The sequence below is a fragment of the Monodon monoceros genome, unplaced genomic scaffold (genome assembly GCF_005190385.1).
Source record: "Monodon monoceros isolate NGI ecotype Baffin Bay Population unplaced genomic scaffold, NGI_Narwhal_1 Super_Scaffold_4, whole genome shotgun sequence".
Classification (NCBI taxonomy): domain Eukaryota; kingdom Metazoa; phylum Chordata; class Mammalia; order Artiodactyla; family Monodontidae; genus Monodon; species Monodon monoceros.
The window spans coordinates 48,259,566-48,277,058 of record NW_021703781.1 but is presented as its reverse complement, the minus strand read 5'-3'; the positions used below and the strand labels follow the sequence as shown (position 1 = coordinate 48,277,058).

Sequence of the window (17,493 nt, the reverse complement as noted above, 5' to 3'; positions counted from 1 at the left end):
GTTTGAAACCTGGCTTCTCCACTTCCCAACAGTGTAACCTAGGGTAAGTTACTTGAACTTTCCAGAGCCTCAATATCTTCATCTGTGAAATGGGAGTAATGAAGATACATACCTCTTAGGATTGTGTGAAATTATTCATGTAAACAAAGTACATGGTATGGCAAATAGTATGTGTTCAATGAATATTTGTTATTGTTATCTCCCAGGGCCAGGCAGCTAATAAGTGGTAATGCTAGTATCTAAATTTAGATAATTGGATTTCATACCTTATGGCCTTTCCACACACCACCACCTCCCATAATATTAATAATGTTGACTCACTGCCACTGTGATGATGTATGATCCATAACATTAGGACAGGTGGTCTAATTTGTTTTTCCAAAAGTGGTAGGAGATCCATCTAAAGTATCCCTTTTGGTACAGTTGGCACACATATCTCTTTCTCAGCTTCCTCAGTAAGAGGACAGCTGTGGCTTCAGGACAGAACTACAACAAAAAGCTCTGGACTTTGTTTCTACTGGTTGGAGCAAAGTGCTGAGGATACCAGTCTGCCACATGAGAAGACAGAGATAGCCTACATTAAACTGAACCAATGGGAGACTTGTAGTATAGTTGAAAAAGCATGCAAACTCTAACTAGTAAGTTGGAAGACTTGAATTCTAATCTTGGATCCACCTGTTATTAACTATATCTTGTAACATCTCTGAGCCTGGGTTTCAACATCTTTATTCTTTATTTTTCTAGCTTTATTGAGGTATAACTGATACCCACATATTTACCGTAGGGATCCCAATAGTCATCCTTGTTGCTGTCACCTATTCATACAGTCCCTTTGTGGAAATTAGGAAAGGATGCCTTTTCCTCCAGGCAGAAGCAGCTTTGCCACTAAGGTTCATGAGCTTGGTGACCAGAGCATGTAGATTTCAGTCTCTACTAGCCTCCTTGGCCAGCCTTCTGGTGCACTGCAGAAGCAAACGCGAGGGCCCTGTCTGTGCCGTCTTTCCACTGCACAGGGCTGTTAATATCAAGTGAGATAATAAGTTGAAGGAGTTTGGTAAAGTCTAATTCCCTCTGTGAATGTAAAGCACTGATATCACACAAACACTACCTGATTTCAAATACCAGGATCCAAGGATGACTTGGGTAGACATTCTGACCATTGTCCTTCCCTTTGGTTCTGATGATCTTGGTGACTCGTTCACTTGTACAACACCTATTGTGTACGTCTGTAGAGATTGTGGCCAGGAAAGATTTTCTCCATCATTTTCAGGCCTGGACCAGCCTTACTCTCTAGATATAAGACTAAAATCAGTTCTTTTGATGATTCATCCTCTTGGAAACAATCATGTTGTTTTTAGAGCACCCTGGAGTGGGACTGGGTCTTCCCCATAGGTGGAATTTGGTTAGAATTTATCTTTGGTTTTCAGGCGAAGGTCATTGTATAAAAGCTTTGCGTCAAGGGGAGAAAGAAAATTTTCTGAACCATAATTTGCCCTCTTTTCTCACCTCTGAAGCCCAAGCTATCTGCTGGGCTGTTTAGATGAAGTAGGACAAGAGGACCTGCTTGTATGGACAGGTAAATCACCTTTCTAAGTTTCCATTTTGTTATCTCGAATTAGGGACGATAACAGTACTTACCTCATAGGTTTATTACATGGATTAAATGAACTAATAAGTAGAAAGCACTTGGCACACAGTATATGCGCAATAAATGTTAGCTCTAATTACTAGGCTCCCTGCAGGATACTCTACCTGACTTTGAGGAAGAACAAAAGCATAAATTCCAGTGCCTTCCCTCAAGAAGCTTAGAGTTCTAGCTGGGGAATTAACAGAATTATACCAGAAAAGGTAAATAGAAATGCAAAGCTATAAATGTGTGGTACAGATAGATGCTGTTTTTAGGAACTGGTGTTTGAACTAGGCCCTGAAGAAAGGTGAGATTAGGATAAGTAGAGAGGATGAAGAGGGTATGCCAAATGGGATCGGTAACATTAGCGAGGTTCAGGACCACAAGTAGACCAATTTGCCTGGAGAAGTGGGGCCAGTGCTATCTGAGAATATAGGTTGGGATTAGAAGGAGAGAACCCTAAATACTAGGGTAAATGTTTGCTCTTGTCCCATAGAGAACGATGAGTGACACGGTAAAACTTGAATATGGAAATGTCCAGCAGGCAGTTGGAATGCTCTTGGGAAAATGCTCAAAACTGTAGCTAAAACTTTGGGGATGGAAGTTGAAATTGTGGAAGCTGGTGATACTTCTAAGGCAGCTCCTTGAGAGGTGCCTGTTGATTCCAATTTAATGAGGGCAACCTGTGAACAGCATTTAAAGTGAAATGGTGAAACTGTCAGGAGATTTGAAGAACAACTTAAAACATTAACTAGGTAGGGTTTGCTTCTCTGAAGTCTTTGCTTCCCAGGGGGAAGCTGTATCTAGTGACCAAGAGACTGAGAAGAAACTTCAGAAGTGAAGAACCAGGAGAGCAGTGTCTTCAAAGACAGTGGAGTACTGTTGTGTTAGTTTTCTCTTGATCTGTAACAAATTACCCCAAGCTTAATGGCTTAAAAAAAAAAAAAAAACCCACTCATTTACTAACTTAGGGTTCTGTAGTCAGCATGACTGTGGGTTCTCTGTTTAGGGTGTCCAATCCACTTTCAGGTTCATTCTTATTGTTGGCAGAATTGCCTTTATAGGACTAAGGTTCCTGTTTTCCTTCTAGCTTGGAATCTTGGAGGGCCGTCTTAGAATTCTGCCTAATGCAAGTGTTTTATGAAGGATAAATGGCAAATAAAATAAGAATTGAAAAGGTGTCAGTTGGTCATTGGTGATTTGAGTAAGATCAGTAGCAAGAGCAATTTTGGCAGGATTGTAGGGGCAGAAGCCAGATGCAGTAAGTTTGTGGAGTCAACTGGAAGTGAGAAAGAAGTAAAGCTTGGATTTAGTGGTTTCTCTCAAATGGCCAGGCTGGAATGGGAAGGAGGAAGTTGGACATAATTAACTAATGAACTAGGTCTCAAGGAAACTAGATGGAATGAACTCTAGGCTATAGATGGAGGGATTAGTGTGGACTTGTAGGGGAACTCAGCTTCCTCTGAGGTAGGAGGAAAGCAAGTATGGGTGGGGATGCAGATAAGTTTGTAAAGAGAGGGTGGGCAGCTGAGAAATTGAGGAAATTACTGCCTAATATCCTGTTTTCTCTTAGAGACAAGGTCAGTAAAAAAGCAGGTGAAGTTTTGGAATTTCTACTTTGTGGCTAGGAGGTTTTTCATAAAATTGCTGAATGAAATCAAAACTAATGGACAGAGAGTCAAGAAACATAAAGAACCCCAGGTGCTCTTCAGAGTGCCCACCAAACCATACCTGACTCACCTGGCTCCCCTTTTGCTCCCTTTCTTTTGTTCCGTTCTCAAACAGTCTGATCTAGAATTGCTTAACAGGTCCTTACTCAGAGGAGGTGGACTTCCTGCTAGTAAATTGCCTTAGGCTTTAAGATCTTAAAAGCTTTCTAGATTACTTAGGGGATATCTAATTTACCATCCTTGACCATAATGATTTTTCCTTCCTTAGGCTGTGAGGTCTTTGAAGTCAAGGGATTTAGGCTTTTTTTCATCTTTGCACTTAGTGCCTCTAATACAAGTCTGGCACATAGGAACTCCCCAGTTTATTTCTCTAGCTTAGATGACCCAGACTTAAGGCTCCCCTCCCTATTTGGCCAGATTGTGCTATTTTTTCCTCTTTCCTTTAGAGAAGATAGTTAACCTTTACAAATACATGTATATGTTTTATAAATTTAAAGAAAGTATAACAAAAATGTAGAAAAGTGCAAAAATCATGTGGTCCGTTTTCAGAATTTTTAAAGTAAATACACTTGTGTAACAGTGTCCAGTTCAAGAAACAGAGTAGGGACTTCCCTGGTGGTCCAGTGGTTAAGACTCTGCGCTCCCAATGCAGGCGGCCCGGGTTCGATCCTTGATAAGGGAACTAGAACTAGAACTAAGAACCTTCATGCCACAATTTAAGACCCGGTGCAGCCAAATTAAAAAAAAGAAAAAAAAAAAAAGTATCACCAGCATCCCTGCAGCCCCCCCCCCTTTTTTTAACATCTTTATTGGAGTATAATTGCTTTACAATAGTGTGTTAGTTTCTGCTTTATAACAAAGGGAATCAGCTATACATATACATGCATCCCCATATCTCCTCCTTCTTGCGTCTCCCTCCCACCCTCCCTATCCCACCCCTCTAGGTGGACACAAAGCACCAAGCTGATCTCCCTGTGCTGTGCGGCTGCTTCCCACTGGCTATCTGTTTTACATTTGGTAGTGTATATATGTCCATGCCACTCTCTTACTTTGTCCCAGCTTCCTCTTCCCCTTCCCCGTGTCCTCAAGCCCATTCTCTACATCTGCGTCTTTATTCCTGTCCCCTGCAGCCCCCTTTTATATCCCCCGTCAATCATTATTGCTCTGCAGAAGTTACCAGCATGCTGCCTTCTAGCCCCATAAATTAGTTTTATTAGAACTTTATATAAATTGAATCATATAGTATATATTCTTAGGTGTCAGGCTTCTTTCACTCAGTGTTGTATTTATGCAGTTCATCTAGGTTGTTTTATAGAGTTGGCATCTATTCATTGTCTTTGCCTTATGATATTCCATTATGTGACTCTATCACAGATTTACTTATTCAGTCTATTGTAGATGGATATTTGGGTTGTTACCAAGTTTGGGCTATTATCAATAATGTTGTTTTGAACATGTCTTTTGGTGAACATATGTTTGCGTCTTTATTGGGCATATATCTAGATGCAGTATTGCTGGGTCATAAGGTGTGTGAATGTTTGCTTTAATAGATCCTACTAAATAGTTTTGCAATGTGGTTGTATAGTTATACTTCCATCAGCAGTATTTGAGAATGAGTTGCCCCACATCCTTGTGAATGTGTGGTATTGTCTGCCTTTTCCAATTTTAGCCATTCTGGTTGTATTTTATATTTCTTTGATTATTAGTGATGTAGAGCACCTTTTCGTGTGCTTTTTGGCCATTTGAATATCTTTTGTTAGAGTCTCTTGCCCATTTTTCTTTGGGATGTTCACTGTTATTAATTTGTAACGGTCTTTTATATATTTGAATTACAAGTCTTTTGTTGAAAAAAATATATATAGCATATATTTCTCCCATTCTGTGATTTTTCACTCTGACTTTTGGTAAACAGATGTTCTTAATTTAATTAGTTTAGTTTATTAAATTTTTCCTTTATAGTTATTGCTTTTGTGACCTGTTGAAGAAATTGTTGCCTGCTCTAATGTCATGAAAATATTCTTTTAAAGGCTTTATTGTTTACCTTTTACATTTAGACTCACAGTCCATCTGGAATTGATTTTTGTGTATGGTGGGATAAGGATGAAGGTCTCTTTTTTGCCATATGGTTATTCAGTTTACTCCAATATCCTTTATTGAAAAGACCATCCTTTCTTTACTGCAATGTTACTGGGGTTTTTTTGTTTTTTGTTTTTTGTTTTTTTTGCGGTACGCGGGCCTCTCACTGTCATGGCCTCTCCCGTTGCGGAGCACAGGCTCTGGACGCGCAGGGTCCGCGGCCATGGCTCACGGGGCCAGCCCCTCCGCGGCATGTGGGATCCTCCCAGACCGGAACACGATCCCGCGTCCCCTGCATCGGCAGGCGGACCCCCAACCACTGCACCACCAGGGAAGCCCTGTTACTGTTTTTATAAATCTGGTCACCATGTTACAGGAAGGGCGACCCCTTCCAGGGCCTGAAAGTGGGCTCTTGTCTAACGCTCAGAAATGAATTGTCCAAGGAAACACATGCGCTGACAAAGCAAGACACTTTATTGGAAAGGGGAACCCAGACGGAGAGCAGCAGGGTAAGGCAGCCTAGGAGAACTGCTCTGCCACGTGGCTCGAAGTCTTAGGTTTTATGGTAATGGAGTTAGTTTCTGGGTTGTCTCTGGCCAATCATCTCTGGCCCACAGTTTGACTCAGGGCCCTTCCTGGTGGCGCGTGCATCTCAGCCAAGATGGATTCCAGCGTGAAGGAGTCTGGGAGGTGGGTCGTCTCCTCCCTCTTTTGGCCCCTCCCGAATTCTCCCGGTTAGTTTTCAGAGGCAGCACCATGTTCCTTATCGGGACCTCTTGTGAGACAACTCAGGCAAGCGGTTATCATCGTGCCTGGCCAAGGTGGGTGGTTTTGGTCCACAGTTCCTTAACAACTATACATATGTGGATCTGTGTCTGGACTTTTTGGTCCATTTGTCTATTTGCTTATCCTGTGCCAATACCCACACAATCTAATTATTATAGCTTTATAATAGGTCTTGATATCTGGTGGTGTAAATCCCTCTAGGTTTATTTATTTTTTGCCACCTAGAGTGTGTTGGCATCCTTGCCCGTTGCATACAAATGTAAGTTTAATTCAACAGATATTTCCGGAATACCTATTTATTATGTGCTAGGCACAGTGATAGATGTTGGGAATATAGCTGTCAATAAAAATAGGCCTGGTCCTTTCCTTTTAGTTGGGAAAGCCATTCAAATGAAGTGAGATGAGAAGAGGGCCTAGGACAGAGTGCTGAGGAACTCAATATTTAAAGTCAGTTAGCAAAGAAGACAGACAGAGAGCGTGTGTGTGCACATGTGGGCAAGCGAGTAAAACCCCAAATGTAAGAAAACCAAGAAAGGACAACTTGAAGGAAGCCAAGGGAAGAAGGTATATCTAGAAAGTGTGGTCAGTTATGTCAATGTTGCTGCAAGGTCAAGCAAGATAAGACTAACAAAACATCCTTTAGACTTAGCTCTGAATGGCTATTGTGAACTTAATGAAGCAGTTTTTGTGGAGGGGTAGGGTGTGTGTCTTTATTAGATTGTAAACTCTTAGATGGGAACAAAGTTCCTTGTTCACTTAGTGCTTAATGAATCTTATTTCATGATAATAATCCAATGATCTGCATACTGCTGAGCATCATAAAGGTCCAAAATTGTGCTCTATTTTATAACACTTCTGATTTTTGCAGCTGATGAAAAAGTAATTCCTCTTGTAAATGGAGGATAATTTAATACTCAAACCTTGGCTGTTTTATTTATTTTTATTTTTTAAATGAACTTTATTTATTTGTTTATTTTGGCCGCTCTGCGCAGCATGTGGGATCTTAGTTCCCTGACCAGGGATCGAACCCTCGCCCCTGCAGTGGAAGCACTGAGTCCCAACCATTGGGCTGCCGGGGAAGTCCCAAACCTTGGCTGTTTTAGATAATCAAAAACTATGCTTCATCCATCCATTCATTTACCCATTTATTCACTTATCAGCAAGGGTACATGGAGCAACCACCAACTACCTGGGACTCATAAGCATTGTGCTGGAGATGTAAGTAGGGAAAGAAAGGAAAGAAGGAAGCCTCGAAAAATGTATTTGACCCATGTATATCTCAATGAATTAACTTTGCAAGTGCAATCTCTATTTTTACAGCCTTCCATGACTATTCAAAAGGGGTCTATTGTTAAGCTTTGTGACCTAAAGACAAAATTTCAGAAAATGCTTCCTTTTTGGTTAAATAAAAACAAGATTTCAGTAGAGAAGTTCTTTGTCTTTGTTAGGGGTCCTCCTATAATTTATTGTTTGCTTGGTATTTACTTATACCTTGGTATATATGTATGAGTCATTTTCTTTTAAATTTGAGGGCTCATTTTAGGAACGGAAGAGCAGAGATAGTTCATTTTCAAATACAATAAAATTATGTTAAGTATGGGCTGTGCTAATTATTTATTGTCATTTATCAAAGAGTCAGAGGCCAAAGTTTATTTTTCTTCATTGTGAGAATTATTAGTAGACCTGTACTTGGGGTCAAGCGGATTGATAAATGCCCAGGTAAACCATTTTCAAGCAACCTGCATAACTTAAGAATTTCTACTTTACCAGTAGTCTTGACATATTAATTTCAAATAATTAAAAAAAATCTATTTCTTAAAACAAGTCTTTATAAGAGTTTTATGAGGGAACTTTTTTCTTTTAACTTAATTGAAGTACTTGAAAATGTAGAAGTTTGGTAGGTTAGGGAAGTATTCAGGAATAAGATTAGCCATGACTCGATCTTTACAGACTCTGTAAGGAATATGGTTAGTATAGCACATTGGCAGAGGTAAAGCTTTCTTTAGGAAGGTAAAGGAAGAAAAGAAAAAAGGGGAATATACGCTGAGTTCACGGTAGGAATAAGAAGATAATTTATTTAGTTCTTTTAAAAAGAGCTTTTGGCAGATTCATTCAAAATGATTTTTTCCTCTTAAATTGTTAGTTTTGGTTTTTTCCATAGAAATAACTAGAAACAAAGACTACTAACTGCTGCAAATTGGTAGTCTCTGGTCATACTACTTTAGTTGTAATTGGTGAAGAGGGGAAATAGAGAAATAAGACAGTTTTAAATGGTGCTTAACATTGTTAGTTCTAAGTCCAATCAGCATAATCATCAACTGACATTTACTCTGAACCTCTTGGGTGAATGGCACTGAACCAGATCCCACAAGAAATAATATCTTCTGCCTATGTGAGCATAGTGGTAATTGAACTATTGCTCTCAGAAGCTATAGATAATACCAGTTGATAAGATGTTATGAGATTCCAGCCTTGGAGTTATGAGGTTAAGATAGGAAAAATGTACACTGGAAAAAAAAATTTTAGATAGAAACTGTATCTACTTTCTGTCTTGAATAAAGAAGTCACTGCCCTATACAGTGAAACTCTAAACATGTCAAATATTTTTTTAATGTTTAACCAAACACTATTTTAGCTTAAAAGAGTTGAATTTTATTTGATTGATCATTGTATGAATAATGCAAGGTAAACTTTCATTTTGACAAGTAAAATAAGGAGGTGAGTTGATTTCGAGCATATGAAGTAGAATCTTGAAGTAAGTGATTTGTGCCTTCATTTCAAATACAAAGAAATCTTGGTGGATAGATAAGATGTCAAAAATTTGTGACTGAAACCTATTTTTAACCTGACCTCCAAGGTTTATATCATATTTAATATTAAGGTACTTTTCATTTTATAATATTAAGCATGTGTCTTTTAAGTATGGTCAGATTTTAAGTATCTTTCCCTAGTAGTCGGCCTCCTCCCTTCCTTATTCCTCCCCACCCCATCTCTTTTGCTGTGGTAGGGTTCCTATTGCTGGCTACCCAGTCATTACCATTCTAATACCATTTAAGGTAGCTCTGCTGGGTTTCTTTATTTTGTGTCCTAGAATCCAGTTTCTCTTTTAACCTGGCCTCCTAAATCAGTTGACAAATCGGTTTATTTTCCCCCGTGTTCATCTTAACAACTCGTGATTTAGATTGGTTAGGAAGATACAATGTAATCGGCACAACCTCTTTCCCGTGGAATCAGTATTTTGGAGACTTCCTCCTTTCCTAGCGGAACATTCTTCAGTCGGGCAGCGGACCTAGCTAAGGACTTCAGCCCCCACAGTTCCCTGTGTGCGCATGCCCTCTCTTCTTACAGTTGTCAAAGTGCTCTTGCCAGAGCGGTCACATAATCAACCTGAAAGAAGAAAATAAATACTGTACACTTTTTAATTTTATCGATCCTTAAAAACTGGACCCTCAAAGGTAACTGCTGCTAAGAATTTGTTACTTGAGATTGGGTGATTGCATGTAGAGGAAGATCTATTGTGTGTGGGGTGGGGGGAGGGGAAGGAGGTATCTATTTCTCGGACTCTGCTGTAAATAAGAAAAAAGAAAAAAAAAAACCCAACAAACAAAAAACCCACCCAAAGGAACAGACTGTACAAGCAGTTACTGACATTGCATATTAACTTTGTAAATGTTATTTTCATCTATTGCTTATCTTTTGTTTAAAAGGGTCTTATTTATTAAAGATGGGTCTTGACCTTGACAGAGTGAATTTATGCAGGCAGTGAAATTCATGTCTTTAAGAAATGTTGAAAAGAGAAATGGGTGTTCCTGGTATGATAAAAAAATTTTAATTTAATAAATATATTAATATTACTTATAGCCTTAAAATATTCTGAGTCTAGCTTACTTTTTGGCTTTTTTGCTATAGTACAGCATTAATTTTTCCACCACAGATATATAGTTTAAACTGAAGGCATTAACAGAAAGCATTGATACAAGCATTGGAAAAGCTGAGTGATATTAAAATTCTAATCGAATGCATATTTCAGCCATGATGATATGGCTGTTGTAAAGACAATTCTAGCACACTGGAAGAGACTCAAATCCCAGATTATAATGGTTTACTGCAGCACTGCTTAAACCAAGGATGAAAATGTCTCTTTCTGTGTCCATTTCCTTTGGCAGCAATAGAACTTTGTGCTGTTGTGAATCCAAGCTCTGCTTGCTTCTTTGTCATATTTTACAATACTGATCAAAGCCATTATTTTAGACGAAGGGAACTGAGGAACACAAAGTCAATCTTAAGTAGGTTTTATTGGTAGTAGCTGGCAATTTGTGATGTGTATTATATTGGGTTGGGTTTTTTGGGAGTGGGGGTCAGGGAGGGAGGAGTAGAAAGGAGAATAAGGTGGCTGTGAAGCTTTTCCTCGAGCCCACTATTTTGTCTATGTATTAAACTTTGAAATGAAAGATTAACCATTTTAAAGATACTCTTTAATAAAACAGTAGAACTACTTTTAATCCCATTTCTTAGTCTGACATATGTTGCTTAATAGTTGGGAGGGGAAGCACAGACATTTTCTAACACATTTATTTTACAACATTTATTATCGTGAGAATGTCCAAAGACAGAACTTCTGTGTGTATCTGAATGCCCTTTACAAGTGTCCTGAGAAAGATGCTTTTCCAAGTTAATTAACTTGAGTTAATTAACTACATTAAACATATTAATAACTTTGTTGCAATTATACTGAATCATCATCTAAAAATAATTGTATATTTGGTCATATGCTCCTTGAACACTTCAAAATACTTGTTTTCAGGGTCTTAGCACTGTAATATTCATATATTTAAAACAATTAATGTGCTCTAAGGGACAAGCTAACTCAGTGATAACTACGTATATGGAAATCTCCTGGTTTTGAGCGATGACTATTTTCATCCTTGAATGATAAAACATGCTGTATGGCAGAGGTGAATATAGCCCTTCTGTGCGAAATGGAAAATACCATACTCTCCTTATATGGCTAAATGAAGCAGTGATGGCAATGCACTATAATTACAATGTATGAGAATTGGGGACTTTGTACTATGCTATTTTTAACACGTTAGCTAGCATTTGGTAATTCAGGGTCTTCAAACCATAATCTTTCACTTCTAATACTAGTGATAAGAGAATGGATTCTAAATTTGCCAAAGTCTTGTGACCAAGGCAGTAGCAGGAGGCTTCAAAAATGAAAAATCTGGCAACCCCAGAATTATCTTGACTTTCTACCTAAATCTCAGAGGGATTTTTTAAAAGCCCCGCCCCCACCCCATCTCATAGTCACAGTCCCCCGCCCCCTCCCTCCGTCCCTCCCTCCTCCCTCCCTCCGCGTCTCTTTCTCTCTCTCTCTCTCTCTCTCTGACCTTAAATCCAACCAGAACATTTCTTCACTCTGCGGAGAAATTCTCAGGCTCCTGTTGAGACCTGAACCACTGAGATGCCAAAAAATCTCTTGTGAGGCAGAATTGGAGACGAGAAAATTGGAGAATAAGCAGAAAAACCCTAATCCTTAGAGTAACAAGAAGCAAGCACTTGAAAATGTTTCAGCAGATTTTTACCTCTTTAAGAACAATGTGTTTTTTTTTGTTGTTGTTTGTTTTAATGTCTCCTAACAAAATGGAGTAGCTGCAGCTCCTGGGAGGCCAGAGAATGATTGTGCAGCTGAGTCCTCCTCCTAACAAATGCCAAGGATTTCCTCCCTCGTGGTTCGCTGCTGCTAAATGAAACAATTATCGAGGCAAGAAGGCAGTTTGCTAATCAAGGGGGATAAGACTTCTGTTTCTTTAAAGTGCCGGAGCGGGGGGTAGAAAGGGCCGTGTGCGGTGTCTTTTTAACCTTGCTGAAGGACGCAGCAGTATTTATTGACGTATGCAAATAGCTAGGGGAGGGTGGTGCTTGGGAAAAAACAGGAACCAGAATCGGTTTCTCATTGCAGGGTGAACGCTTTGAGTTCCGGTGAAGGGAAAAGAGACGTGGCGAAATTGCCGTCTTTCTGTCTTATAAGCACATCTCTCACTAATACAGAAAAGGAACCTAGACATCAGAAAGGGTGAAGACGCTCTCAGAGTATTTTTAGAGACCTTGCATGAGCTCTCCCCCCCCGCACCCCCCCTCGCTCCCCCAGCCCGACCTGTTCTTCTAAATGGGAGATTATGGATTTGCATTGCAATTGGCTAATAGCGGTGGCACTGGATTTTCGCAAGTAAAACACCCGCCCGCTTCAGCAAGGGGCATTAACGAACACATTGACAATAACGCGTCTCTTTTTTCCCGTTTCAGCTGCGCAAACCATGCAGGATGATTTACTGATGGACAAAAGCAAAACCCAGCCCCAGACCCAGCAGCAGCGGCAGCAGCAGCAGCAGCCCCAGCCCGAGCCCGGCACAGCCGAAGCCCCGTCCACGCCCCTGTCCTCAGAGACCCCCAAGCCGGAGGACAGCAGCGCAGTGCCGGCCCTCAGCCCCGCCGCTGCCCCGCCGGCCCCCAACGGCCCCGACAAGATGCAGATGGAATCGCCGCTCCTGCCGGGCTTGGGTTTCCACCAGCCCCCTCAGCAGCCGCCGCCGCCGCAGGAGCCCGCGGCGCCGGGCGCGTCGCTGTCGCCGTCCTTCGGCAGCACCTGGTCCACGGGCACCACGAACGCGGTAGAGGACAGCTTCTTCCAGGGGATCACGCCAGTCAACGGGACCATGCTCTTCCAGAACTTCCCTCACCACGTCAACCCAGTCTTCGGAGGCACCTTCTCCCCGCAGATCAGCCTGGCGCAGACCCAGCACCACCAGCAGCCGCCGCCGCCGCCCGCACCGCAGCCCGCGCAGCCCGCGCAGCCCCAGCAGGCGCAGCCCTCGCAGCAGCGCCGGTCGCCCGCCAGCCCCAGCCAGGCGCCCTATGCGCAGAGGGGCGCTGCCGCGGCGTACGGTCACCAGCCCATCATGACTAGCAAGCCGTCCTCGTCCTCGGCTGCCGCGGCCGCCGCGGCCGCTGCGGCCGCCGCCTCGTCCGCGTCGTCCAGCTGGAACACGCACCAGAGCGTGAACGCGGCCTGGAGCGCGCCGTCCAACCCGTGGGGCGGCCTGCAGGCGGGCCGGGACCCTCGCCGGGCGGTCGGCGTGGGCGTGGGCGTGGGCGTCGGGGTACCTTCACCGCTCAACCCCATCTCGCCGCTCAAAAAGCCCTTCTCCAGCAACGTGATCGCGCCGCCCAAGTTCCCCCGCGCGGCCCCGCTCACCTCCAAGTCCTGGATGGAGGATAACGCTTTCCGGACGGACAATGGTAACAATCTGTTGCCATTTCAGGTAATGCTCCAGTGCATCTGCACACGCCTTCCTTCTCTGCTCCCTTTGCCTTGTCTTCCCTGCCATTTAATAGGCCGTTGATTTTTGTTCTTTAAAAAAGGCAGCGATGTTCAACTGCTCTGCCCTTTTCCAGACCCTTCAGTTCACTGGGGCTGTTCCACGACCGGGGACAAGGGTGGGGGAACGCTGTGACTGCTGGAGGAATCGTATATATGCACCCTGACAAGATAGAAAAGAGCCTTTTTCTTTTAGCTTATTTTTTCCTTCATTGTGCTTGTGCCTCTTCTTTTCACCTTCGACAAGAAAAGCTGCAAGTGTATGGCAGGGTGCCGTCATAGTCCCAGGATGAGTAGGCTGAGATTTCTGTCGTTTTAAGTAGCTACACATTTCACGTTATGCAATCCCGGGCTCAGGGTGCCTCCTGAAAGCCGTCCACTCCCAAACAACTCTGGCCCCACTCTTAAAGGGGTTAACAGCCCTTGAGTGTTGCTATTTCAGACAGTTGCATATGCTCAATTAAACTAATGTGAACACATGTGTTTATGTCTCGCGAAGGTGCTGGCATCATTAATAGCAATCAGCATATTGCCCCTGCCGGGAAAATTATGAGTGTGAGATTCCAATAAACACTGGAACTCTATCAGGGACCAGGATGGAAGAGTGGGAATTCTAGGGATAACCCTTCCTATGTTACCTAGAAGGAGGACTTAGAAATTGTTTTTTTCCAGAGGAAAGAGACAATAGGACGCGACCTTCAGAGCCATATTGCAATGGAGACTATTTGCTAGCTAGCGCTGAAATATTTAAAGCTGCAGTGTCCTTCAATTGGGTTATTTAAGAAGACAATGCAGATCAATTACACCATCTGAAACTGGGCAAAGTGAAAGTCTTGCAACTTTAATGAAAAATGAGCCTTGTGTCTTGGTGTTAAATGCCAATGAAAAACCCAGGAAGTGCCCCAGACAAAAAGGTTGAATGGAGTGTCCTTATTCTGTTCTCGCTTTCTGATCCAGTGTATGGCCACATCGGTTGGCAGTGTCCTGGACATCTTGAGTTGGAAAGGGGTGGTAAGGGGGAGTGTTCACTGGAGGGCTTTGTTCTCAGGTAAACATTAACCCTTCACTTACAAATTGATTTGGCCATACGCTGCGAGGCTCAGTTAAAAAAGAAAAGGAAGGAGAGAGGAGGGCTTTGGATAAGACCCAGTTTGGATCTTTGGATCCAAGGAAATGAAACAGAAATCCTTTGAGCATTGCTGAAAAATGGCAGAACCGACATTTGACGGAGTTAGTTTAAAGCATCAGGTGCAATTGGAGGCTTCATTTTATTGCTCTTTACATTTCAGATGTGATGTTTGGCATGGCTCCCATCCATGAAGGAGGAGATAGGGTTATTAAGAAGCACATGATTCTCTAAACTAAAGCAAGGATTTTTAACCTCAACAGTTCAAGGGGGGGGGTCCCTGAAACTCATAAATTATGTGTATGAGAGTTTTTAATGAGACAGTCTTAACACATTTTTACAGGGGCCCTTCAGTAATGGAAGAGTTTAATATTAAGGTATATTTCTCCCCATTATTCTAAAGTTTGTTTTAATAAAATGAAGAGACTGCACGCTGGGATTAGATCCCTAGAGAAAAGGAGGACTCTGCTTTCTGGAATTTCTTTATATGTGTGTGTGTGTGTGTGTGTGTGTGGTGGGGGGGCTGGACAGGGAGGCTGCATTTGGTAGGAGAGCCCCTCTTTTTCTAATAGTCCCTCGTATTATTCTGATGATCTCTACCCAAATCCATTCTTAGAGGATAACCTAAAATCTAACAGGGAGGTTTTGGGCCTGGAAGCTGATAGTGTAGACATCAATTATCTTTTTCTAAGAGTAGAATCTGAATACAACTAGCTTTTGATTATCTCCAGAAATGGGAACTGGGGAGAGATTAAATCCATAAAATTTCCCCCAAACTGATATTGACAAGTTATGTGGGGATTGCCAGTTGTTTCTCAGCAAACCATTTACCAGCCATGCTAATGAGAGCCAGATGGACTGGATTGAGTTTGGATTCTTGTTTTTCATCCCTGGTAGTGCTATTGAGTAGGGAAAGATGGCCAAAAGATTTGTAGGAGGAGAGATTTAATTGAAAATTGAGCTTTATAAATTTGGCCTCAGGAAGAATTACATGGACTTTATGTCTCATTTCTTTTTCTTACTTAAAATGGAGCTTCAGGGTTTTGAAGCAATATTAGAACCAGAGTAGGAGTAACCTGGCTGTGTTTTGGCTTGGAAAATTATCAGACTTGGTTTGTGTTGATAAGCATATTAAGTTTGAAAAAACAAAAACATCTTGAGTCTTGTGTGCAGAATTTTACATGTTTATATATTTATTTAAATCATTTTTCTACAAAAGAGAAAATAACTTAAGTAACTCCTAATGACTTTTTAAAAAATTATTTTGACAAATAAGATTTTTTTCTTTAAATCTAGGACTGTATTTCATAGAATACCAACTTAATTTTTTTATTTCAGACTCTTTGAGCTAAAAGGGGCTCTCAACAGTAGTAGTGATCTACTCTAATGTATCATAATATTAAAAAAAAATCCATTACCCACCCCCAGCAGTGCTGCTTCACTCTCTTTTGCCAACCCACATAATAGAATATTTGGAGCTTTACTTCTGTGGTTTATATTGTGAAAGCAATAACTGTATTTGAATGTGATTTTTCAAACTGCACTGTGCTTTTTTATGCCCTTCCCTTAATTCTAACAAAGTTGATTGGTTTCTCTGGGTTGGGGTGGCTGCTTCCTTAGGGATTACTTGTATCTAAAAGCCACCTCATTTCTATAAATAAGGAAACTGAGGTCCTGAGAGAAAATGGCATAACTTGGGTAATAGGGCTTTGGCTAGTTTTGTTGATGTGTGTCCTTAACTTCCTCGTAGCTCTAGTGCTGTCAGGTAGACTTCATTTATGTCAGGTTCTCTTTGGGCTCCATTCAAAGGGGCTTACTTATGGAATTATCTCATGAGATTCTGTATCTGGCTCTTAGTGATGTACCATCCACCAACTCAAAAGCAGTGCGGGGGCTTCCCTGGTGGCACAGTGGTTAAGAATCCGCCTGCCAGTGCAGGGGACACGGATTCGAGCCCTGGTCCGGGAAGATCCCACATGCTGTGGAGCAGCTAAGCCCGTGCGCCACAACTACTGAGCCTGCACTCTAGAGCCCGTGAGCTACAACTACTGAGCCCGTGCCCCACAACTACTGAAGCCTGCGCGCCTAGAGGCCGTGCTCCACAACAGAAGCCACCGCAATGAGAAGCCTGCGCACCACAACGAAGAGTAGCCCCCGCTCGCTGCAACTAGAGAAAGCCCGCGCAGCAACGAAGACCCAAGACAGCCAAAAATAAATAAATTTATATTTAAAAAATAATTTTTTTTAAATCAGTGAGGTACCCCACCTGGGGTATCATACATATGCTTCATTCTCTATTTATGTAAGACAGAGAAGCTTAGTTAGGTTTGTAAAAGGACTAGAACAGAGGTGTTTTCTGTATGTCGCGAATTTCGGTTTAAATAGTGTTGTTGTCCAGAGAAGTTTAGAAGGGACTTTTGAGAGCACCTATTCCACTACTCTGCTCATTTTCCAGAAGAGGAAATCAAAGTCCAAATATGTGAAATGACTTGCTCAAGTTCAGGTGGGTAGTTTCTATCAGAAGCAGACTTTGGAGGCAGATTGCCTAGGTTCACATCTCAACGCTGCCAGTTCCTGGGTTTGTAATCTTGCGCAAATTATGTATATACGTTGACCCTCAATTTTGTCATCTGTAAAATGGGAATAATAATAATTACTTGGTTCATAGGAGTTCAGATAAGAAACTGCATGTAAAGTGCTTAGCACAGTACTTGGCCCATAGTAAAGTACCATATAAATGTTGAGTTATGATTATTGTTATTTTAATGGTGGCCAGAGGCTCTGCGTGATCTTATCTTAGTATGGATTACTGCTTTTTCATCCCATGCAA

General features: G+C 41.8%; 1 protein-coding gene across 6 annotated transcripts in view; it reads left to right on the top strand.

Annotated features, from left to right (window-relative positions):
• The window catches only part of CPEB3 (cytoplasmic polyadenylation element binding protein 3), a 175,962-nt gene that overhangs the window by 16,472 nt on the left and 141,997 nt on the right, over window positions 1–17,493 (top strand). For 2 of the 6 annotated variants that reach the window (XM_029245195.1, XM_029245193.1), the window contains exons 1-2: window positions 9,380–9,614; window positions 12,466–13,481. In XM_029245195.1, coding sequence (XP_029101028.1) covers window positions 12,477–13,481 — 1,005 coding nt within the window. In that variant the 5' untranslated portion in view covers window positions 9,380–9,614; window positions 12,466–12,476. Of the gene's footprint in view, window positions 1–9,379; window positions 9,615–12,051; window positions 12,236–12,340; window positions 13,482–17,493 lie in introns of those variants that run through there. The other 4 variants (XM_029245196.1, XM_029245192.1, XM_029245191.1 and 1 more) reach the window with 3 other exon arrangements.